We start from the raw sequence: 24,339 nt of genomic DNA, 5'->3' as shown, positions 1-24,339 counted from the left end.
TTTCACTATACTGTAGTTCTGTATTTGCTATAGAGACATCATATTCTGAAGCCTGTAATCACACCCACATACAAGGACAAGGAATCGCATGATCAGAAAAAATATTCAGTTATTTTATAGTGCCTGTACAGCATTCCTGCAGTGATTAGTTATTCAGTATTACTGGCACTAATTACTTCCATTAACAGGCTCAGAGAGGCAGGGGACAAATAAGCAGAGAGCTTGAGCTACTCGCTCACCTTTAAGCATAAAATGCAAGGCTCACTGACAGGGCAACCAATGAGGCTACCTCTACTTATCAACTTTTACCTAGGAAAGAAAAAAAATTACTCTATTTTTAAATTACAGGTCTTTTAAAAATATGTATTTCATTTCTTAAAGCAGGAAAATTCAGCAGTAATCCTAATCTCAAAACAAACATTTATATGGCTAAAATAATCAGCTTTGTAAAAATAATCATTCAGACCAACCACAGGATTTAAGTATGTCTACAGGGTTGCTAATCTCTTTAACAAACTACTTCAAAATTTCATTGTCTGGGGTGTTCCTAACATTTTATGATAGATCTGCAAGAGAAACTTTTGACTCGTTCATCTTTTTTGACCTCTCACTTTATAAATTTTCCACCAATGGTCATATAAAGGAAGGCTGGAAAACTGGGAACAACCATTCAAGACAACACCAAGACCGGTTATCCTTTTTCCCCTCAAATGCTTCTTTTCTGTTCTTGTTCTGATATGCAGCCAAACTATTTCTTCTATTCAGAAAAGTTTGCTTATAATTCCAAGAGCCTCTAACATGAGCTTCCTCCAGCAGTGCCATTTATAGACCCAAGCACAAGGTACTTCTAGCTGTCTGGATTTTAAACTTATTAAAAGAACAATAGTTTTCCCCATTCACCCTGCTTCAGGCCACCTCAGAAACAGCATTGCCACATAGCCATAACCTGAACTCTAGGATTTTTAATGATGTGTAATTTGACAACAGCAGTCTTCTGGAACAGGACCTAGTCATGATTCAGGTAGGAAACTAAGTGAAATGCTGCTGAAACAGTTCTGAAATGCAATTTCCCACCTCATATATATATATTCCATAAAGCGACTGCACCTCTTCTTGGAAGAGGATTCAAAGCTAGTAGTTCACAACCTGAACACTGAGGCATAACAGGAAAACTAATTTATGAGAGGTCAAAGTCAGATTACTTTTACAATTTCCTATAGACAAAAGGCAGTGGTCACTGTTATTCTATCCACTACCTCAGGCAGGTGATTATTTAGAGCACATGCATCCAAGCCTCTATCTGGTTGATAATTCCTTCAGACATGTGGAGAGTTAGCAGCTGTCTCATTTCACTTGACACTCCTTTCTGACAAGTTTCAGTTTAAAGCAGTGACTGTTACAACACACACAAACTCCCCAGAGCAGTGACCTTCTCCTCCCAGTCTCCTCTGATGCTCCAAATAGTGGTAAATCAAAACAAACTACAACCACTGAAGTTTATACAGATTCATGATCTCCCCCTCCTCTGGAAACAGGAAGGAGCAGAAAGAAAAGCAGAATTATTGTTTAGGAAAGAAATGTATGGAATAATTGGTTTTTAAATATTAACTAGCTAGGAAATTAGTGACTCGAAGGTAATAAGCAGTCATTTAAAAAAAGCAGAGAGGCCTACAAAACTCCTAAAGAGGAGCCAGGAAACATTACAAAATACCACCCAGTATTATTCTATAGCTCTTATCAATCTACAATTACAATAAAAGTTTTGCTCAAGTAATGCTTTCAGGATTTAACCATTGATAAAAACTGGTAAGTAACACAAAGAGGTCAAGGGAGTAGGCAGAGCAGATGGTTTATTCATAAGAAACCTTACAAAATGCATGCAGAAAAGGTTAAGATGTCCGTAAAAAGAATTCCAGGACACTTTCTAATCTAAATAGTATATTTAAGTTCAGTTTCACATGCTAATAACCTTTTACTTAAGTTGGAAAGAAAGTATTTGAATAAAGATAAATTTGCACAAGAATATGCTTTAATGTAATAAATTTCCCAACAAATCTCCCTGGTTTCAGTCCTAGATTCTGCAGTTATATAGGACTATTTCAGTTCTGCAGGTTCCCTAGTTCCTCACTTATTTTAGTCAAGATGCAGATAATTTAGTAAATAAAAAAAGAGGACAGAGGATTAGTGTGTGTACTACTAGAGTCATTAGGGAAATCAAAACAGGATTTGCTTTTCGAAATTCATATTCTTTAGAAAAGAAACTGGCAGTGATGGGGAGGGAGGGATGAGTCTATTCCAATTAGCAAGCAGAACCCTAGCACAAATGCAAAGGAAACTCCAGGAAAGTCCATTTTACATTACTTTACAATGGGATAGCAGTTCTAAATGCAAAGCAGTAGCTTATAATACTCCCAAAATGAGCTGGAAAATTTCAGAGGCAAGACAAAAATTTCATCAAAAATACCCAGAAACAAAATGTTTTCAACATGTTCAGAAACGTTTATTCCATTTCCTAATTGTCTCTGATCACTCGGTACTTCGACTGGCTATTGCAGCATTTATTTCAGGCAACAGGATGGAACTAGTTAGGAAGATATAAAGTAACAGAATATGCTTATAAATTCTGAAAGGCAATATCCATTTCTAACAAAATATTAGTTGAGATACAGTGTTTCATATCGTTAGTAATACAGAGAGAAGAGTTTAGTAGGGAATCTGATTTCCTTCCTCCAACTGAAGATGGACAAGTAATCTTGCCTGTGCGTAGAGGAAAGACAAAAGGTATTCCTGATTTGTTCTCCATCCACAAAAAAGTATGGCTATCAGTTAAAGAGAAAGAAACAATTACAGCTATTACTAATTACACTTAGGCCTGATCTTCCTGCTAAAAGATCCCAATTCCAATGTTCTTCCCAACATTAAAGGGAGTGCAACTGATGCCTGTTAAATGGTTCCTTTTTACATTCACTTCCTGATGCGAGTCAAAAACTGAACCAAATAAGCTCTCCCTAGCTCAATGAGACTAAAATGCAGTTGGTTAACTTCTTCTAGGTTTTGATGTCCTTGCTGAATACAAAATTAGAAAATCATATGTTTGTGGGGGCAGGTAGGCTAGCCTGCTTTGGACAGTTCTCTAAATGAAGTAATTTAGACTGGGGTGTCTTTTGTGATTAAATTTTTTAAAAGGCAATGTGACGTGGTGGTTAGAGCAAGGGACCTGGAGTCAGGAAATGTTGGATCTACCCCACTACTCTGCCGCTGTCTCACTGTGATCTTAGGCAAGTCACAACTACTGCCTTGTTATCCTCACCTGTAAAATGGGGAAAATATTTACTCACCTGTGTAAACCACAAAAATCCTACCCTTGTGAAGATTAAGCCGAAAGTTTACAAAATTAAAAAAACTCTGCTGACATATTCGTTAGATATAATTCCAAAATAAAACCAACCACCCTTATGAAACAGACAAGTTTGTACGGCTCCACTGTTCATCACCTGAGAACTGTTTCCCAAAAGCTAATCTTCTAGAAATGAGTACCAGCATGTTTAATTATAAATGTGTACGAAAGTTCTGTCTGATCATTTTGTTTTACACAATCTGTTCTGTGCATTTTAAACTTCAGCTCTAGGAGGTCCTGAAACCTATTTTGCCATCACTGATTTCTTGGCCTTAATTCCATTAAGAAAAAGCAATTATGGAAGCCAAGCCTGCCTGCTTCCTTTAGTAGAAGCCACTTGCTCTTATTATGAATCACAGTATAAACTTTTACTTTCATTTAACTATAAAGCATTTTTTCCAATATTACATTTGCCAGCTTAAATGACAGCACAACAATATAAATTTTTAAAACACTATTTCCTACATTATCTCAACTGCCTCTCCCCTCCTCTTCTCTCACAAGTATGGACAACTCTGATTAAAAGAAAATGATTACACACACTTCAGGCCCAGTTGAGCTGTGCTTACTCACAATGAGTAAAAAGTAGTCCTACTGAACTCAAAGGGAATACATACACCACAACGAACTATCCAGCAAACATGACAAAATTAGGCCCCACCCAGTGCCCCAGGCGTTCCACATAAAAGTTAACTTTGGTAAGACATTTAGCTTTTCATCTTTAATATGCAACTACAAACAAAAGTAATGGTAAAACGATCAACCAGTAATCCAACGAGTGAAATTCTAATTCGGAAATAGATCTTTCTTTATAGCAATAGTGTAACAGAAATATGAAACCAAGCTACACAAAGAAAACCCAATCCCATTTGGTGCCTTTATCTCTGCTATGAAATTAATCCAAATACAAGCAGCACTGTTGCAATGATTCAGATTAAATTAATATCGACAATGTCTTTGGAAATGCATAAAAATATAAAGAATTCCTCCAGTACCAACAGTATTGACTATTCAGATGAGGGGAAAAAACCATATGATCCAATAATTTAATATTAAATTAACGGATTTTAAGTGGTTCTGCTAAACATCAGGAGGATCCAACAAGCTTCAGGAAAAAGCTATACATAAATTCCAGATTTGGAAGACAGTGAATTACAATTTTATTTAGACCAAAACAAAAATGATCAATATTAACTGATCACAGTCCATTGCACATTACACACTTCAGGGATATTTCCAATGCACTAAATCAGACACAGTTTTGCAAAGAAAACTACTAAATTAAATATTAACAATAAACTAAGACCCCAAAGCTGCACTGAGCTACAGGTGGGCAGATCCATGTTTGTTGAAGAACCCTATTTATGCCAGTGGGATTCCATGCTGCTGCAAGGGTCTGCACATGTGGTTATCAAGACAGAATTGGGTCCTAATTCAAGCAAGGTCAAAAAGGGATAGATATTTCTATACATAACAGACGATAAAGCAAGAAAAAAACCCATACAGACAAACCACATGTGGTCTTATATTACAGTAGCATTGTAACTTCTTCCCAAATATCTGCAACAATTTTCACAAAGAGGGTAACATTCCCACCTTAAGTTAATTACCAGTAATTTAGAAACAGTTTTTTCAGGTTTTTTTTTTTTTTTTTTTACTGTAGACTTTTTATTTATTTGAACATTTATTTCTAAAACTTTGATTCTACTCTGGTATATTTGTACATTTGTTTCCTTTTTTTCAGAACTATATTCAGTTTATTTCTTCCTTTAGTTTTGTACAAAATCATGAAATACGTATGGAGAATAAATTTACAGTACCAAAGTTCCTTCAAGCCTACACATTTTAGAACATTGGCTCCAATCAAGATCAGGGTTTCACTGTGCTAGGCACTATACACACACATAGTAAGAAACAGTAAATAAGTAAATAAGAGACCAAGACAACATTTATTATTCCCATTTTACAGATGGGAACCAAGGCACAGAGAGATTACATGACTCTGCCAAGGTTGCACAGAAAGTCTGGCAAAGAACCAGGAAATGAACCCAGATCTTCCCAGTTCCAAAACAGTGCGTAAACCACAAGATGGGCCTTCCTTACACTGTTATCAAAAGGATTAATGGCATAAAGCTAAACTTGAACACAAAATTTATTACATCCCAATTCTGCAGTTGGATTAGTGTAAGTGGACCCTCATACGAAGTATCAGAATTTTTAAGATGTAAAGCATCATGAAAGTGTAAAATGTCTACCAAAAAAGCACCAACTCAAATAATTCAGATGGACATAAGCAGTGAGTTCTGTTTCTTCACAAAACCATGCCTATGAGATGTGCAAGCAGTCTTATGGGAAAATGGCCATAACTGATTATTTGCTTAACGTTCTGCTCTTAAGCAAAAAATATATTCAGAGCACCAAGTACAGAGATCATTTAACAGGTAACTGAACAGATCAGTACACAATGCTCTCCTCCTCATGCCCCCACCTAAATGGGGTGTGGGGGGGCAGATCTTTTCCTGCTCTGCTCTATTTTTACAATCTGGTGCATTGGTATTTTGGATGATTTCCAAAAGTATTCTTTACAGGGACTTCACAAGTAAGTGCCAGATTTCCAAATTATTTTAGTGCACTCTCTTACACTGCTTCACAGAACACCACAGAATTAATAAGGGATCCAGCCGTCACAACTTTTCAAATGCAAATATGTTGCAATCTGGTAAATAAAGCCCTGAAAAATCCCTCCCCCAACATCTAAAATCCAGGACACAACTTTTGTTCCCACAAATCAAAACTGAAGGTTACAGCAACTCGTGAACAGAATCTCCTTAATGAAACTGCCAAAAATATTATGGACTTTTCAGTTTCTTGCATCCCACCACTAATCAATCTCATCTAACAGTTGATGAAAGCAATAATCTTTAAACATATATGAAACTACTAATGATCTTTTGCCTCTAACAGAGTAATGCTATTACCCCTAAATCCTCTAACAGGGTGTGGATAGAGAAACTTGGGGTCTGATTCTGATCTCCCACTGATAAAACTTCATTGATGTTATTGGCATCTTACACAGCTGCAAGTGAAAGGAGAATCAGGCTACTGGACTTTTTTTTAAAAGAGCTTCCAAAAGTAGCGGAGGCAACATTAAGATGCTGCTTGTCTCTTAAAAAAAGCACACAAACAACTCATTGTTTGAGCCCATGCTTAATCCAAAGTAGACAGGGTGGGGCAGGGATTTCAGGATAGGGATATTTTATTTGTACCTGTTATCTCCCTGTTTGATGTTTGAAGGGGGAGGGTGCAGCACAGTCTGATTCCCTTGCATCTCCACAATACATTTGCTGTTCAACTCCAACTCTAGAAGAGAACATGCCAGACGGCTTTACCTATCAGAATAGCCCCTCGTGCACAGAAGGGACCCACGTGCACCCCTCTCCATCCCGCCAAACTGGGCTTCCCCCAACGTCTCCCCAGAGCTACTTGCCGAACAACCCTTACCCCCACACTACTACTGGGGTATGTGTGTGGGGGGAGGAGAGTTTGGTATTTCTCCCCAGAGCCTGAAGCTCCCCTAGCTAATCCCCAGGGCTGTTTGGAGAACTGCCCTCCTTAGGAGGAGGTTCTCCAGGCAGCCCTGCGGAGAAGATGGGGGAGTCGCAGGCTCACCCTGGACCTCCACCAGCTGAGGGAAGGTGTGTGCACCCGGGGGGGAGGGGGGGAGAGAGAGAAGGGAGAATGCTCAAAGTGGTCTGAAAAAGCAGGGTCCGCCCCCGCGGGAGCAGCGGCTGTGACAAGGGACGCTTCAGCCGCACCCCTGAAGGGTGACCTTTTGCTCATTGATTGTTGTGGGGTCCGTGAGCGCTGACAACCCCCCCCGACCCCCACCCGCCTTCGGGCGCTGGGGCGGGGGTGCGCCCGCTCAGCCACGGTGGGGAGAAGCAGCGGTGGGGGTGCCCAGCCGGGGGGGGGGCCGGCGGGCGCTCCCCGCGGGCAGCCGGCGGCTCGGTTTACCTCTGCGGTTCATGGGCCGGACCCTGACGGCCACCTTCACCTTGATCTCCGACATCTTCCCCGGCGGCGCCCAGCTCCCTCCGCGCTGCCGCCGCTGCTGCCCGGGGGCCGCTCACAGGGACGGGTCGCTGCCAGCCCCGCGCTGCCCGCGGCGAGGCGCAGCCCCAAGGTCCATCCCCAGTGCGGGGAGGGGGGAAGGGGAGCGGGAGCGGCGGCCGAGCAGCCCCGGGCGGCCTCTGCCTGTCTGACTCCGCGTCTGTCCGCCTCTAGCCTCGTTTGCATAACAGCTCCCGCCGCTCCGCTCCCCTGCGCCGCGGCTGCGGCTGCCGCCTCCCCGTCCCGACCGCCATCTTCCGCCCACAACGGCCAGCGGCTGCCTCGCCGAACACACCGCAGCCGCCTAGGAGACGGGCGGGTTAACGCGGGGGAGGGGGGGGGGAAGAGGTTGTTCCGGAAAGACACGGAAACAGCCGAGTGTCCTCGAGGCAGGGGGAGGGGAAAGGAGTGTCCCAGGGTAACCCCGCCGCCGCCGCCGCCTAGGTATGCGTATATCTTTCGCGCCCCGAGTGCTGTGCGGTACCCCGCCCCGGACCCCTCAGCGCATGCGCAGAGGGAACAGCGCCATCGCAAAGAGCTGCCTGCCCGTACTTTGCCCCTGTGGCGCGCGCGCAGGGCGAGGTGGGAGGGAGCCGAGCGCTGCGCGCGCAGCCGCCGGGGCGGGTGAAACAGGGCGTGGAAAGCGGCGTGGCGGGTGTGCGGCGGGGAGCGGGGGCGAGGTGCGGACCAAGGGGGATAAGCAGCTCGGCGGGGTGAATGGGGGAGGTGGGACCAGAGGGTGGCAGAGCAGAGCAGTGGCTGGGGGCGCCTGGAGAAGACAGCGGAGAGCAGACCTCTCCTAGGCAGAAAGTCCCCCCGTGAAGCCCCAGGCCCCCCACTCATGGATCGTGCAGGGTTTGACTTTGGGGGCTCCTTAGTGTCTGAGGAGTGGAAGGATCATCTGCTTGAGGAAAGGTGAAAGCTCCCAGGTGCTCTTGCTCCCCGGGTGGCATGGGAGACGCACCAAGGAAGCGGAGGACCAGACTTGACGACCTCTCGAGGGCCCACCCATCTCAGGGTTCTGTGATAACATCAGACTGCAAGATTCACGAGCCCTTGGAGCCCTCTAGGAAGATTGCGCTCTTTGAGGTGATGCTGCGCGGTGTCATGCACTGCTTGTAAACCACATAGTCCATGTGCTGATTGTGCTGGTCCAGAAGAGAAATGGGAAAATAAGGATGATTATAGACTACTCTACCTTAAGTAGATGCGCTGTGATTGATGAGTGCACCATGACTCTATGCCTTGAACTGTTTGCTAGGGAGCCAGTGGTTCTTGATGGTGAATCTTTGATGTGCATATTCCCTCATCCCCCTGAGACAAGATGATAGAGAGAAAACCACATTCTCTGCCCTTTAGGTTTCTGTTTGGACACATGCCCCCAGGAATATCTGGAGTGCCTACCACATGCCACTGTCTTATAGAGAAAAGTTGTGGGAGACATGAACCTATTACAAGTATTAGTTTATTTATTTGGATGATGTGACTGTGTTTGGAAAAACTCTGGAGGAACAGGAAGAACGACTTCTAAAAGTGTTAGGCTGATTGGAAGCAGGACCTGCACTGAAGAGGAACAAATGTCAGGAATGCAGTTGTGGATGAGGAGGGAAGTGGCAGAGGGAAGCTGAGTGAGATCCAGGCTGATACAGTGCTTGGTTCCTGGCATAATACCTGTTTATATTTCTCCATCAAACATGGCTGCCATAAGAAATCCTTTAAATTTCTACTTTTGCTACTGGTAGTAAATTCAGATGCCAGTCACCCATCTTCTCCTGACAGGGAAGATAGTATACCACTCCAGGACAAAAAGGTACACACAAGAGACACTGGGAGTCAAGAGTCCAGATTGCCCTCATGTCCTGTATCTGGGGCACAACATCCCATGAACTCCCTGATGTTTTTCTGCCTATCTGATGGGAGAACTATTTTGGTGCCTGCTAGGAATAATAATCTTCTCAACAATTTCTCCACCAACATCTTGCTGTACCTGCTGCCCTGTCACCAGCCTCCCTGATTGCATCTCATTATTTCACAGAAGCCAGAAAAAAGGGAAAGTTTGCAGTGGTGAGAGGATGTGGAGCAGTTTTTTAATTTTAAAAGAAACAAAAAAAATTAAAATAGAGAATTTGATTGGAAAGACATAATTATTATTTGTATAGTGCCTTCAGTGCCAGAGTTGTTAAGCCTTAAATTTTTAAGGTAGTGTAAATAATAAAGCTAAGATTTTAATGATTTTAAAGAGATTATCAAACCAAATTTGACCCACATTTAGGTTTTATAAGAACAAGCTTTTAAAGAAAATCTAAGCTCAATATAACTGTTTGGATTTTAAAAAAAATCCAATGAAAACAAACTAAACCCCAACTTTTTGCAACTCAAACACATGGCAATGCTGAGTTAGAGTTAGTGCCTGAGAAAGTGAAATTGATTAACTTCAACCTCCAATCTGAGAAAAAGTAAACACACAGCAGCGTTTTCCCTGCTGTGGTGTCCAAAGGCTAGTTTAACGCCCAGCACTCTACATCTGCAAGTGTAGCCAAGCCCTTAGTGTGGTGAAAAGTACATTTAGATGTTTTTAAATGCCACCTTTAAAAACCGAAGATTTTATTTGTAACATAAGTAAAAACATGGGGTGAAATCATAGCTCTAATGAAATCAGTGTCAAAACTTTTATATATTTCAGTGGGCCCAGCATCTCATACATTTTTTAAAAAGGTTATATTTTAACATTTGTGAAATCAATCTGTTGGGTGTGTTCTAGGGAGTCAGATTTTTGACACTGCAGGGACAAGAGAAGATGTGATTCCTTATACTCAAATGGTAAATTATCCAAATAAACTTTTCTTTAGCACAATGAGAGTAAAACATTGTTGAGAGGAGTGATGTAGACAAGTGGTCTTCCTGACGTTCTACACACTGAGCCAAAATTTACTTTCAGGTACATCAGTGGGGATCCACAATATCTCCATTGAAGAGGAATTTCTCTGAATTTACCACCAGTGTTTATGATAACAGGTTTTTGTCCAGTGCTTTTAGATGGGGTTTTAGATTTTCCTTTTGCTTCTAATTCCTAATTCACAGATACATGTTAGATGGCCTAGATGTTTTTCACCTCTCTTACTGATAGTTATTTTGATTGTGTCTGAAAAATCCTGCTGGGGGACTTGAAGATCATGGGTCTACATGTAACATATTTATAGAGACACTTTAAGACTAAAATGAGTTCAGGTTGAATGGTGTTATGAGCCCCAAATGTGGGGTGGGGGAAATCTTAAGTGTCAGTCCTCTGACCAAATGCAGAATAGATGTACCTAAACATTGTTTAATGTGGCTGATGACTGCTTATTTAGGTATCTTTCAAAAATGTCTACTTTTAAGTTAACCTGACAGATCAGAATGTCTCCTTTTAACATTGTGGATCAGTAGGGGAGAGTACCATTCACTGAGTTCAAGTTTTAAAAAATGGGTCATTTTTAATTCCCCTAAATCATTAGTTAATATATCTTCAATATTTAACACCAACGCTATTTTTGAGTTGACTATAAAAAGTGTTTAAAGTTATTAAACCCCCTTTTCCCATCTGTTTTTAAAGTTTAAATGCTTAAGGGCTTGGTCCTACATTCAGTGGCAAAGCTCCCCTTTAATGAGGAGGAAGCTGAGTATCTGGCTCAGTGCTACAGCACCCTATGTTTTGGAGAGAACTAACCAGAAAATCCATGACTCAAATTGTCCCACTAAAGTCAGTGTCACTACCACTGTGTTAGAGAGAGTAGTATTTTTCCCCACACTCTCTTGCATTCCTGGAACAAAGAGAGGAATAAGGCAATTCATGTAAGTGACTTATGTGCCCTAATGTTGCTCACTAATTAGGAACCTTGTGATGGCTGATTTCAAAGCATAATTAGCATAATCTTGAAAAATACTATTGCCCACTCTCTTCAGATGTAGAAAGTACTTTTAAATCTTAACACTTTTAACATGTTTGATATGTGTGCCATTCTTAGAGCTGGAATCTGATCATATATCTGGAATGAAATCCTGGCCCTACTGAAGTGAGGGGGACTTTTCCCACAGACTTCATTGGGACCAGGATTTCACCCTTTTAGTGTAATGATTTCCAGCTACTACTACTTAATACAATATCTCTTTGTATCCTAATAGCATAACTTAAATTGTACAACTATTAAACATTTTGCCATAGTTTTCTTTAGTTATTTTGTATAAGGGTCTCCTACAATTTTTTGAAATATCAGGTGAAGTTTTTCAAACCCATATTTAGGCATCTACATGAAAGTGGCCAATTTTCAAAATTGCTGAGCATCTGCAGGGACCATCAATTTTCAACCAGAACTCGAGCTATTCTACACATTTAGAAATTAGGCCAGTTTAGCTTAGATGCATAAATATAAATATCCAACTTTGGACATGTTGGCTTAAATCTGTTTTTGAAAACATCGATATTTTAATTATGATACATGGGTAAAATTGCAACTGAAGCTAGAAGACTATGGGTCAGTATATATGCCACCTACCTTTGAAATGTGATTATTTTACCACCACCAGTCTTACAGCAACTGCACACACTTTCTTTAAAAGACTGATTGATAATCTCTCAATTCCAGTAAAATACTTAATGAAAAGACTAACTTAGTAATACTTAGCTCTTCTATAGTACTCTCCATAGGTAGATCTCAAAGTGTTTTTACAAAGGAGTCAGTATTATCCCCATTTTACAGATGGGGAAAGTAGGGTATAGAAAGGGGAAGTGATTTGCCCAAGGTCATTCAGTAGACCAGTGGCAGAGCAAAGAATAGACCCCAAGTCTGAGTCCCAGTCCAGAACAATTGAACTTCAGTATTCTTTCTGAGTGTTAAGAATGTTGGGCCCAGAGCACTATATGAAACTCTTCACAGCTGGAGTAGTTCAAAAGGATTGTGACAGTAAGCACTTGACGCAATTCCCCCGCAATAGATAATGCAAACTAAAACCAGAATAGGAGTTTTCCTTGTCCATTCCTCCCTCATTTCTTTTTCTTCATGTTTAATTTCTAAAGAGAAATCTGATTTTGTGCAATGTTGTTTTTACTTTACTGTATATCATCATACTCACCACCTGTTTTATTGTTTATACCACATCCACAAGTGGGACAGGCAATTTCCAGACGAATTAATAAAAATAAGGTGTGGCGCCTCTGCCTCAAATCTTAGGCTTCAAGGTCAGAAGGGACCATTATGATCGTCTAGTCTGACCTCCTGCACAAAACAGGCCACAGAATCTCACCCACCCACTCCTGTAATAAACCCCTCACCTATGTCTGAGCTATTGAAGTCCTCAAATCATAGTTTAAAGTCTTCGAGGTGCAGCGAATCCTCCAGCAAGTGACCCGTGCCCCACACGGCAGAGGAAGGCGAAAAACCCACAGGGCCTCTGCCAATCTGCCCTGGAGGAAAATTCCTTCCCAACCCCAAATATGGCGATCAGCTAAACCAGGGGTGGGCAAACTACGGCCCTGGGGCCGCATCTGGCCCTCGAGTTTCTGCCTGGGAGTGGGGACTGGGGCTTGCCCCACTCCGGTGCTCCAGCTGGTTAGCGGGGTTGAGGGCTTGCCCCACTCTGCGCAGCTCCTGAAAGCAGCGGCATGTGCCCCCTCTGACTCCTACAGGTAGGGGCAGCCAGGGGGATCCGCATGCTGCCCCACTCCAAGCGCCGCCCCTGCAGCTCCCACTGGCCAGGAACCACAGCCAATGGGAGCTACACAGGCGGTGCCTGCAGATGGGGCAGCGTGCTGAGCTCCCTGGCTGCACCACCGCATAAAATCTGGCTGGGGGACATGCCACTGCTTCTGGGAGCTTCTTGAGGTAAGTGCCATCCGGAGCCTGCACCCCTCCCGTGCCCCAACCCCCTGCCCCAGCCCTGATCCCCCTCCTGCTCTTGAACCCCTCAGTCCCAGCCCGGAGCACCCTCCTGCACTCCCAACTCCTCATCCACAGCCCCACCCCAGAGCCCACACCCCCAGCTGGAGCCCTCCCCCCCCACACCCCAACCCCCAATTTTGTGAGCATTCATGGCGTGCTATACAATTTCCATACCCAGATGTGGCCCTTGGGCCAAAAAGTTTGTCCACCCTTGAGCTAAACCCTGAGCATGTGGGCAAGACTCACCAGCCAGACACCCAGGAAAGAATTCTCTCTAGTAACTCAGATCCCACCTCATCTAACATCCCATCATAGGCCATTGGGCATATTTACCGCTAATAGTCAAAGATCAGTTAATAGCCAGAATTAGGCTATCCCATCATACCATCCCCTCCATAAACTTATTAAGCTTAGTCTTGAAGCCAGATATGTCTTTTGCCCCCACTGTTCCCCGTGGAAGGCTGTTCTAGAACTTCACTCTTCTGATGATTAGAAACCTTTGTCTAATTTCAAGTCTAAACTTCCTGATGGCCAGAACACAGTTCTTGTGTCCACATTGGTACTGAGCTTAAATAATTCCTCTCCCTCCCTGGTATTTATGCCTCTGATACATTTATAGAGAGCAATCATATCTCCCCTCAGCCTTCTTTTGGTTGGGCTAAACAAGCCAAGCTCTTTGAGTCTCCTTTCATAAGACAGGTTTTCCATTCCTCAGATCTGCCTAGTAGCCCTTCTCTGGACCTGTTCCAGTTTGAGTTCATCCTTCTTAAACATAGGAGACCAGAACTGCACACAGTATTCCAGATGAGGTCTCACCAGTGCCTTGTATAATGGTACTAACACCTCCTTATCTCTACTGGAAATACCTTGCCTGATGCATCCCAAGATCGCATTAGCTTTATTCACGGTCACATCACATTGGCGGCTCATAGTCATCTTGTGATCAACCAATACTCCAAGGTCCTTCTCCTCCTCTGTTACTTCCAATTGATGAGTCCCCAGCTTATAACAAAAATTCTTGTTATTAATCCCTAAATGCATGACCTTGCACTTTTCACTATTAAATTAAACTATTGGTCCAGTTTACGAGGTCATCCAGATCTTCCTGTATGATATCCTGGTCCTTCTCTGTATTGGCAATACCTCCCAGCTTTGTGTCATCCGCAAACTTTATTAACACACACTCCCGCTTTTTGTGCCAAGGTCAGTAATAAAAAGAATAAATAAGATTGATCCCAAAACCGATCCCTGAGGAACTCCATTAGTAACCTCCCTCTAGCCTGACAGTTCACCTTTCAGTGAGACCCATTGTTGTCTCCCCTTTAACCAGTTCCTTATCCACCTTTCAATTTTCATATTGATCCCCATCTTTTCCAATTTAACTAATAATTCCCCATGTGGAACAGTATCAAATGCCTTACTGAAGTCGAGGTAAATTAGATCCACTGCATCTCCTTTGTCTAAAAAACTGTTATCTTCTAAAAGAAGGAGATCCAGTTGGTTTGGCATGATCTACCTTTTGTAAAACGTTGTATTTTGTCCCAATTACCATTGACCTCAATGTCCCTAACTACTTTCTCCTTCAACATTTTTTCCAAGACCTTGCATACTACAGATGTCAAACTAACAGGCCTGTAGTTACCCGGATTGCTTTTTTTTCCTTTCTTAAAAATAGGAACTATGTTAGCAATCTCCAGTCATACAGTACAACCCCTGAGTTTACAGATTCATTAAAAATTTTTGCTAACGGGCTTGCAATTTCATGTGCCCATTCCTTTAATATTCTTGGATGAAGATTATCTGGGCCCCCCGATTTAGTCCCATTAAGCTGTTAGAGATTTTACAATCTAAAGCTCTGATTCTGTAATTAGATCTGCCTAGGCAGACCCCCATATGGCTCTATATGAATTTAGTGTGGGTCCACCCGCATGGCTCCAACTACAAGATCAGGGCTTACATTTAGACAACAAACTATGAATGTAAGCAATAAACAGAATAGGGAAAGGAGACAAAAGTTACAAGAACAATGTCATGTGTTTACTTACACACATTAGGACAAACTGTCTGGATAATTTGGCACAGCTTCATTGACTTCAATAGAGTTGTGCCAGTTAACATCAGTCGAGTATGGTCCACCGTGTTACAATTATGACTTCTCTGCAGAAGTATTTGATTGAATTAAAATCATATTGGGTCAAATTCATTCTTGCTGTATCTCCACTGCAGTAAACCAAGCCTGAATAAATTTAGAGTGAAATATCTAAAATAAGAACTCTTTCTTTGTTGTGAGGATTATTTAGTTGTTTATTCAATGCTTTGAAGATTAAAAGTATTATATAAAAGGTACATATGAAAAAGCAATTGCAGGTAAGAATAGTTATAAATTAGGACTGGGAGGTTTTTGGATCTGAAATTTCTGTCACTATGAATACCTGAATTTGGTGATATTTGTACTGATTACAAATAATCCTCAAGAATCTTGGATCCCAAAATATGGCCATTTACAATATGGCTGCAACAACAACTGTTAGCATACAGTTTTGCTATCTGCAGCTTCTTCCCACTGGCTAGGATCCTCTCCAAATCCTTCCATTGCTACACTAGCTGGCTGAAGAGGAAGGAGGAGGACAGAGAGAGAGTGGTTTTCTGTGGCTCAAGGACTCACAGAGCTAAGGGCATGATGATTGCTGTGTAGTTGTTCGGGCTTGGACTGGAGCACAGGCTCTAGGACACTGTGAGGGAGGAGGGTCCCAGAGCTTGGGCTGCAGTCTGAGCCCAAACATCTACACTGCAATTAAACAGCCCCTTAGTCCGAGCCCAAGTCAGCTGGCACAGGCCAGCTGCAGATGTCTACTTTTAGTGTAGACATACCCCTGATGGTGCGTATTCACTCTCCCTGCATGATGGGGAGTGGTTATGACTCCTTAAAGCACAGTCCCCACTTAACCTCTCTTTGTGGTTGTGTGGCTCTGCACCTCCTCCCAGACAGGACAGTACATCAACAGTAAAATTAAGCTTGTACTTTGGTATTTTATGTTCATTAGATGGGACAATAACAGCTTATTTACTGTACTGCTGACCACTCCTAATGGGCTTTTCAAATTAAAAATTGACCGAAATATTCATACTCTGAAGTAGGGTGGATTTGATTTAAATCACTAGTCAGGAAGACTCTATTTAATCATGGATTTCTACATAAAAAGTGCATTCTTGTTGGTTGTTATAACTGTAATACATATTCTTCACAACTCAGAGATAGATGTAGGTTTCATTTTTAGAAGGTACTGTACACACTATACATTTTAAGTGATTTATTTTGAAAACTTTTCAAATTAGTTTTATTGCTGTATCAGAAAATGAATGATTGTTTGGTTATTTCATTTACCATAGGTAATTGAAGCAGATATTTATGAAGGCCCTGGGAGGTGAACTACCTCCAATTCAATAGGTTAATCATTAAAATTTGGAGGATTTTCTTGCCATGCTGAATTAGGAGGAGAACATCACATCACAGACAGACATTTAAATTGTTTTATTTAACTAAAACTACAACATTATGTATTCTGGATTTTTTTCTTCAACAGCAAACATATAATATTTTAACAAAACAAGCATATGAATTTTTGAATTTAATCATTCAAGTTTTTTAAAATCAGGTTTGCTTCTGTTAAAATTGTTTTTAATTAAAATAGTTAAATTAAACATTTAAAAAACAAAACAAAAATTAAATAGGCTATGTCACCAGGTCAACATGAGAAACTTAAAATATTGGATTCTGCAGCTAACTCAGTCGTCTTCACCTTCATTTTCCTGTTTGTTCATAATCTGGAAAAGAAAAACAAGCTTTCCTGCTTTTTCAGGTCCCAAATGATGTCTCAATTTGGAATGAATTAGTCCAAAGGAAGAAAATATTCTTTCTACACTGGCAGAAGAAGCTACTGCTGTTAAAAGTGAAATTATCACTTCAACAGTCTCTGAATCCAAGTGCTTAAGTGACTTCCACCAGTTCACTGGTGTGACTTTCTTTAAAATATCATCAGCAAAAATATATTTCTTAAATGGTTCACCCTTAGCTCTGAAGTTTATTATAGTTGGCATTATGGAGGGATGATTGCTGGAGGTCCATGTCATAGCCAGCTCCTCTTCTTCAGCAATTAAGGTTTGACCCTGGTACTGAGTATTGAGAATATTTGCAAGAAAATGAGCTGGAGATAGTGCTTGTCCCATTTGTTTTTTTTACTGCTTGTAATTTAACTCTGTCATTGCATATTTCTCTTTTTAAGATCTCACTCAGTTCCTTCCAAATTTCAACAGCATCAGCAATAAAACAGCTATTTCCCTGCATTTTGTTCAAGGTTACAGAAACAGGCTTCAGGGTACTCACCATGTGTTCAACATTTCTCTTAAGCCCAATGTTGAGAACTTTGACTGTGACAGTGCCATCTATTTTTTCCACAATTTTGTTCACAAACTGTCATCAGATTAGGCCAGTTCTTGATATGGTGCTCAAAACAGTCCACTACTGAGTTCCATCGCACATCTTGTGGAGAGTTAGCTTGGTTCCTCCCACTTTTTTCAGAGCAGCTGCTGCAAAGTGGTTGTTACGGAAGTATTTTGCAATTTCAACAACATTATCCTTTATTTCTGGAACACTGAAGTCTTTGTCTAGGAGGTGCATCAAATGAGCGCTGCAACCCTATGTTATTAGCTTGGGACTCTTCTAAATTTCTTCTCATCTTGGATACATTTGCAGCATTGTCTGTGACCAAGCTGCGTACTAGACATTTGAATTTTTTCCCCACAGTTCGTTATAGCTTTTACTGTTACTTCTTGTAAGTATTGTGCTGTGTGTGCATTTCCTGATGTATTAACTGTTTCTGTAAGGAATACATTCCCTTCTTCTGTTGTCACACAAGCACATACAACAGGATCATTGTGAACATTACTCCACCCATCAAGGCTCAGGTTAACAATTTTACCCTCTCGACCTTTTGCCCACTGCTCAATTTCTCTTTCATACACTTTATCCAGCAATTTGCCAGCGACATCTGTTGGTGGACTGTATCCTGGTCTTAATGACTGAACCATGTTAATGACGTGTGGGTTCTCAATCATACAGAAAGGAGAGGTTGTTGCATAAACAAAGAGGGCAATTTTTTCATCAGTTACCTCTTTTTGTAATCTGCTGGTTCTTATCATAAAGATATCTATGGTTGTTCCTGGATGATGGATATTTTTTTTCTCTTTTTGCTACAAGTGTTATCTTGTGGCTATGTGACATACGTGATGTGACTGAAACACTATCATTGGCAGATAACTCTGAAACTATAGAAAATGATGGTTATCTTGAAGGTAGATAGTCTCCAGAATCCTGTATATTGAGGATGGATTCTCCTAACAAAATAAGTCAATGCAGTTATTTAATTATTATTACCATACTGCTCATTTAGTATTACTCTTTGCATTCACTGACACTCAGTACTACTTTAAAGATGAAATTGTAAAAGGAAGATATACCTATTTCAGCTACTTATTTATTATCATAACTGCATCTAAAATGATAGTACCATAGAGAAACAACTATATTTTTTGCTCAAACATGAGAATTCAAGAATAGTCCAGAAGGAAAACAGGCAGTCCTTAAGAAAGAAGTATGAAATAAAAAAAGTTTACCAACCTGAAGATCCTGCATGTTCAGACATGTACCTTTCATCATCTTCAACGCAGCTTCTTCCTGAGAAGGAACACATCTCATGATGATGTTTCATTTGGGGAACCGGGCCTTGCATTTCTTTGTTGCACTGTTTGCATTTTGTACACGTGCCTGTCTTACCCACAGGTAGAGGAACTTCATTAAAATATTCCCAAACTGGGTCTCTTTTACGGCCTGCTGCCATTATAGGTTTTCCCTTCTAGTGAGAGAATGGTACGGTAGATCTCAAATCAATGAAGGCTACACTCAGAAAGGCTACACTCTGGAATAGGCTGCTCAAAAAGTTTCACTTTTGTTTCTACTGCCTGCCCCTCCTTTCTCACATTTATCTCCAGACTTTTTCCTCCTTGTCCAGATCTATTCTGCCCCCAACAATCTTCTAGTCATTGAACTTTTTGAAACTTTGCACTTTTAGAGAGAGGTAAGGGATTGACTCTATATACACAAATTTGCAGAGGGACAACAGGGTTGAGGTCTGTTATTTCTCACCTCTATATATTATTTATTTTAAAACATTTTTGCTGTTAACAAGCATGTTATCTCTGGAGACACAAATCCACAGTTTGAGAACTGCAAAACGAAGCATCTCTGATGGTATCTTCTAGACTGATCACTGAGTCCCATTGGGTAGATAGAAAGATTAACCTAAATAATCTATACAGAAGCCCCTGGAACCCAATAAGATTGGGTCTATAATCCATGAACTATTGGAACTAATTTACAAAACTTTTCTTAAACATTACATGAATATATTGTCTTATACTATAGAATTAGAATTTATAATCCCTATTCCATGATGAGATATCTTTGAGCTATAATGTATCCTAATTAAAACTATCATTAGATAGGTTTTTTTCCTCAAAAAGCATTTTATCAAAAAAATCCCATTTTAATAAAAAAATCCGATATTTTGATTTTTTTAAAAAAATCATGGATTTTTAAACACCTTGCTCTGAAGTAGGGTTTGCTCATATGCATGTCTGAATTAGTGGAGATTCAGGCAGTCTGGAATTTTAAAGACAATGTTTCCAGGTGAGCACTTTCTTGTAAGCATTGCTGAGGCAGGATCCATCATGTTCCTGTCAGGCTGAAATGTTTCAGTGCTGATGGTACAATTAGATGTAATATTGTTGAACTGATTAAGTATATTGACATTTTGTCTGTGCCTCTAATCCCTATACTAACAGGTTTCAGAGTAGCAGCCGTGTTAGTCTGTATTCGCAAAAAGAAAAGGAGTACTTGTGGCACCTTAGAGACTAAATAAATGTCAGTCTCTAAGGTGCCACAAGTACTCCTTTCTTTTTGTGAATCCCTATACTGTTTTGTAATGGTGTCCATAAAAAAGCTTAGTACACACGCGCAACACAAGAGAAAAGGGAAGTATGTGTAAAAATAACATATTAAACTGTATTAAAATTTTGCAGAGGATACTCCCTTCTCCAATGATCAAAGAGCAGGGGAGGGAGTCACATTGCCTTGCTCCCTACCTCCCACTGTTCAATTACTGTGGGAACTGTTAAGTGCCAATGCCACCTATAGATGAAAAACAGTATTGGTGAAAAGAAGTCATCTTGGAATCAGACGTTTTGTTATAAACCAGGCATTACAAAGAAGTTGTCTGGAGGCAGATGAGGAGGTGGCAGATGCAGTAATGTCTTAAAGTTTGTAACAACTTTGCATGTTGACAAGCCTTAAAGTCAAAATAAACAAACTTTAGCTCACGTATTAGGAAATCTTTTCTTGTATAGTGGGAGCCTGACTGAAAGTATATTAAAGTCAAATGGAATCTTTCCATTGCCTTTAATGAGCTTTGGCTCAAGCCTATATGGTGGAAATGGGGATTTTAATATCCCTACAGTCTTAAGCTCAGAACCTAGTAATCTTTTTGCATCCAAGTTCAGAATCCTTTACAGCCAGTAAAAGAAAACATTTATGTGAATGGACTTTTGAGTATGCATGACCAAGATGGTTGGTTTTTACTTTGGTTAGCATCTACCCCAAATACTAAAGGGGAAATAAATTAACAGCACCTCACTTTTGGCTTCAAAAGAAATATATATTGGAATTCAAACAGCTTCTTAAATGACTAACAGGGAAACTAGCACTGTAGGTTATCCGACCTGACTAGCAATGTTCACTGCAGTTAATAGGAATCACAGTACAGGGCTTCTGATACTGTTGGTATTACAAAATCAAAAGACCTAGTCTTCCTTCAATAATTCCACCAAAAAACCTCAAACATTACACACACCCCCTACAGTATGGGGGGAGAAAGAGAGGCAGATTTTCTTGGGTTCACTTTAATAAACGATCAAGATGCTCATTTACCACTGTGATAGGTGTATGGTAGGTAGGAAGAAAAGTGAAAACATAAAAAGTAAGCATTGTGATGAGAACAAAATAAAAATACTGAATCGCAGGCCTCAGATTTACTAATATTGGATATATACTGTTAATATAAATAGTAGTTCAACTTTTAAAATAGGATCAAATATTCATTTTCTTCTTTTGAGATTTTCCCAATAACCATATTAATTTTAGTGTTTACTCATTTGTAGTACTTAGTTGCACCACCTAACAATAGAGAAATTAGTTGCTCATCCCTAAGAAAAAATTAACTGCCCCAGTCTGTTCCTGACATTATCACAATGTAGATCAGCAGGGCAGGCCCCAGCAAACACTGTAAAGCACAACTCTTCCATTATTCCCCACCCCAGAAGGCCCTCACTTTCTTCATCATTACTATAAAGAATGTCTGGTATGCAAGTATGACTGAACAGATCCCTGCAGTTCTATTGTGAACGTGAATCCTGAATTGAGAGCCCCATGGCTCTTGGGAACAGAAAGCAGCAGGCCAGCTTACAAATACTGTCTGGTACATCAATACAGTTATTATATATATGTTTGCTTAGTGCAGATAATTTCCTTAGCACTGTTCAAAATATGTAAAGACAATCCTTTCCCTGAAGAGCGTGCAGTCTAACAGACTATAGAGTTAGCAGTGAAATATCACATCAAGTCTATTTAACATTCAGAAACCCTTATGTTCAGCTATAGAGATATAGTTTCTGCTCTACAGGGGTAGACAAGAAATCGATAAAATATCCATTCTTTGTGATACAGTAAATGAAACTAGCCTTTTCAAAAATTAGTACAAGATTTTTATTAACCCTTTAAACTCAGTCACAATCTCCCTCTTGTGTCTGCTACAGAGAAAGAGTAAACTATGCCAGGTTGAAACCTGGTTGCAGATGGAGCCAAGGTTCTGCCCTGCCCATTCTGCCCCCTCTTGCCCAACTGCATAAGGAGGGCAGTGGGGCTATTGTGGCTCTGCAGAGCCTGCCTGAGGTGACAGCCAGACTCGCTGGCCACAATTGCGCCTTATAAAATTACTTCTCAACTGTGCATACAAATAGGTTTCCCTCTTTGTATCATATGCAAAATTGTATATCCCTATACAATGCAGTGGATAAATGCAACTATGTTGCTTGGAAGAGATAATTAAAGTCATTCATCAAAAGATTCCATCCAAACAAGCTGAATAAATCCTTGGCTTGAATAGTAGCAGAAGAGGGGGAGGGGATTCCCTTTGTTAAAAAGTAAGTGGGGTCCTGATCTAATGTCCATTGAAGTCAATGGAAAGAGTCCCAGGAACTTTAATGGGTTGGATCAGGCCCTACCTAAGTGCACAGAAAAATGTTCAACTCATTAAAATTAGAGGGTCATGTCTCTCTGGAGTAACTTTAATATTACTCTTCTATATTAAAAATGATAAAATTGCTCTGAACTGTTGCAACTGCTAGTTGGATGTTCATGAATCTGAGATTAGATAAAATCAAAATATCTAGCAGCCTTAAACACAAGTCCTATGCTCTACACAATAACCAGACCTTGCACAGTAAGTATCCTAAACCACCCACTCCCCCCCACCCAATAATAGGCCCTTCTATTCTCCTCCTCTTCAGAATTTGCAAGAACCGGCCTGGTATTTATCTTGCACTGACTGCAATTGAGTCCATCTAGTTCCCATCTGTTGGTTGCTGAGCAACTACACATCCAAAAGTGAAGATATTCTACTGATCCACCTTAGGGCTGGGTGGGCTACTGTGACCTATCTAAGGGTTTGTTATGGTAAAAGGGGGAAATACATAATGAAAAATAAATTGTGTGTTTGGTGAAAATTTTTTGTTGAATGTTACAATAAATTATAACATGCCATAAATGTGCACAGCAGATTAGGCATGTAAGGATAGAAGTAACTGTTCCAAAAACCTTAAATTCTAAAGCTTGACCTCTGCAGTGAGAATCGTGCGATTTCAGTGTATCTAAAAGTCCAATCCTGGAGTATTTATATATGTGGGTAGTCCCATTTGGGATACTAAGGAGTATTTATATAAATACAGAAGGCAGAATCAAGAAGGAATATTTAACAGAACATGGGCTCAAGCCCCCACTTAGACAAATTACTGTAAAGAGTTAAAAATCTTTTTAGTAACATATCTCAGCTCTACAAAACAATGTTGTAAAATTAATGCAAATTGGAGTACAGTTAGCAAAAGAGCTTGTGATTTAGGAAACATTTTCTTACAGAGATTTAAAATAATCTTTCCCTAATCTTTTACCTCTCCAACATCTTTCCTTAGATCTCTTAGGCTTGTTTCAAGATATCGTACTTCATCTTAGGTTACTATGCAGATTCCTTCTTGGATTTATGTATTGTCGTACAATACAATATAAGACTTCCCTTCTGCATTTTCTGCTTCAACCACACATTACTGAGCTCCATGGAGGAGTCATTGGGTTAAATTATATATCCCATGTTATACAACTGTATCATTGGGTAAACCGTGGTTTCATCTACTTTATACAACCTTAGACTTAATGTGTCCCAGCACATGGAATGTCTTTCTAAAAGTTGGTTTGTTGGTTATTTCTCCCAGACTCTTTAATTACAACCATTGCTTGTATTTAAAATAAAATAAAATAAAATAAACAAAACTTTGTCCAGTCCTTTGTGAACCACATACTCTAACAATTTGTTTCCAAACAAATGTAGTGGCAGAATTCCCACTCCCTATAATTTCAGATCTTTGGTTCCCATGTAGATAGATCCTGTACATTTGTCTAACACACACACTGTGCAACTTCTGTTTGGTTTTATTTTGAGTCCTGATCTCATGTTATAGCTGCATATAAACATACAC

At 40.5% G+C, this 24,339-nt stretch overlaps 2 protein-coding genes across 8 annotated transcripts in view; both read right to left on the bottom strand.

Annotated features, from left to right (window-relative positions):
- KIF13A (kinesin family member 13A) overlaps nucleotides 1–7,948 on the bottom strand; it is a 203,206-nt gene extending 195,258 nt beyond the window's left edge. For 4 of the 5 annotated variants that reach the window (XM_084619468.1, XM_084619471.1, XM_084619469.1 and 1 more), the window contains exons 1-2: nucleotides 7,412–7,947; nucleotides 6,664–6,757 (exon numbers count right to left, since the gene is read on the bottom strand). In XM_084619468.1, the coding sequence (XP_084475594.1) occupies nucleotides 6,664–6,757; nucleotides 7,412–7,466 (149 nt within the window). In that variant the 5' untranslated portion in view covers nucleotides 7,467–7,947. Of the gene's footprint in view, nucleotides 1–6,663; nucleotides 6,758–7,411 lie in introns of all 5 variants that reach the window. The other variant, XM_084619470.1, reaches the window with a different exon arrangement.
- A 7,250-nt stretch (nucleotides 7,949–15,198) lies between these two features.
- Nucleotides 15,199–24,339, bottom strand: part of TPMT (thiopurine S-methyltransferase) — a 35,265-nt gene continuing 26,124 nt past the window's right edge. Inside the window, exons 10-11 of one of the 3 annotated variants that reach the window (XM_084621460.1) lie at nucleotides 19,100–19,156; nucleotides 15,199–15,658 (exon numbers count right to left, since the gene is read on the bottom strand). In XM_084621460.1, the coding sequence (XP_084477586.1) occupies nucleotides 15,623–15,658; nucleotides 19,100–19,156 (93 nt within the window). In that variant the 3' untranslated portion in view covers nucleotides 15,199–15,622. Of the gene's footprint in view, nucleotides 15,659–17,105; nucleotides 18,817–19,099; nucleotides 19,157–24,339 lie in introns of those variants that run through there. The other 2 variants (XM_084621458.1, XM_084621459.1) reach the window with 2 other exon arrangements.

The sequence above is a fragment of the Lepidochelys olivacea genome (genome assembly GCF_965140295.1).
Source record: "Lepidochelys olivacea isolate rLepOli2 genome assembly, chromosome: 2".
Classification (NCBI taxonomy): Eukaryota; Metazoa; Chordata; order Testudines; family Cheloniidae; genus Lepidochelys; species Lepidochelys olivacea.
This window is presented reverse-complemented; position numbering and strand designations above follow the sequence as displayed.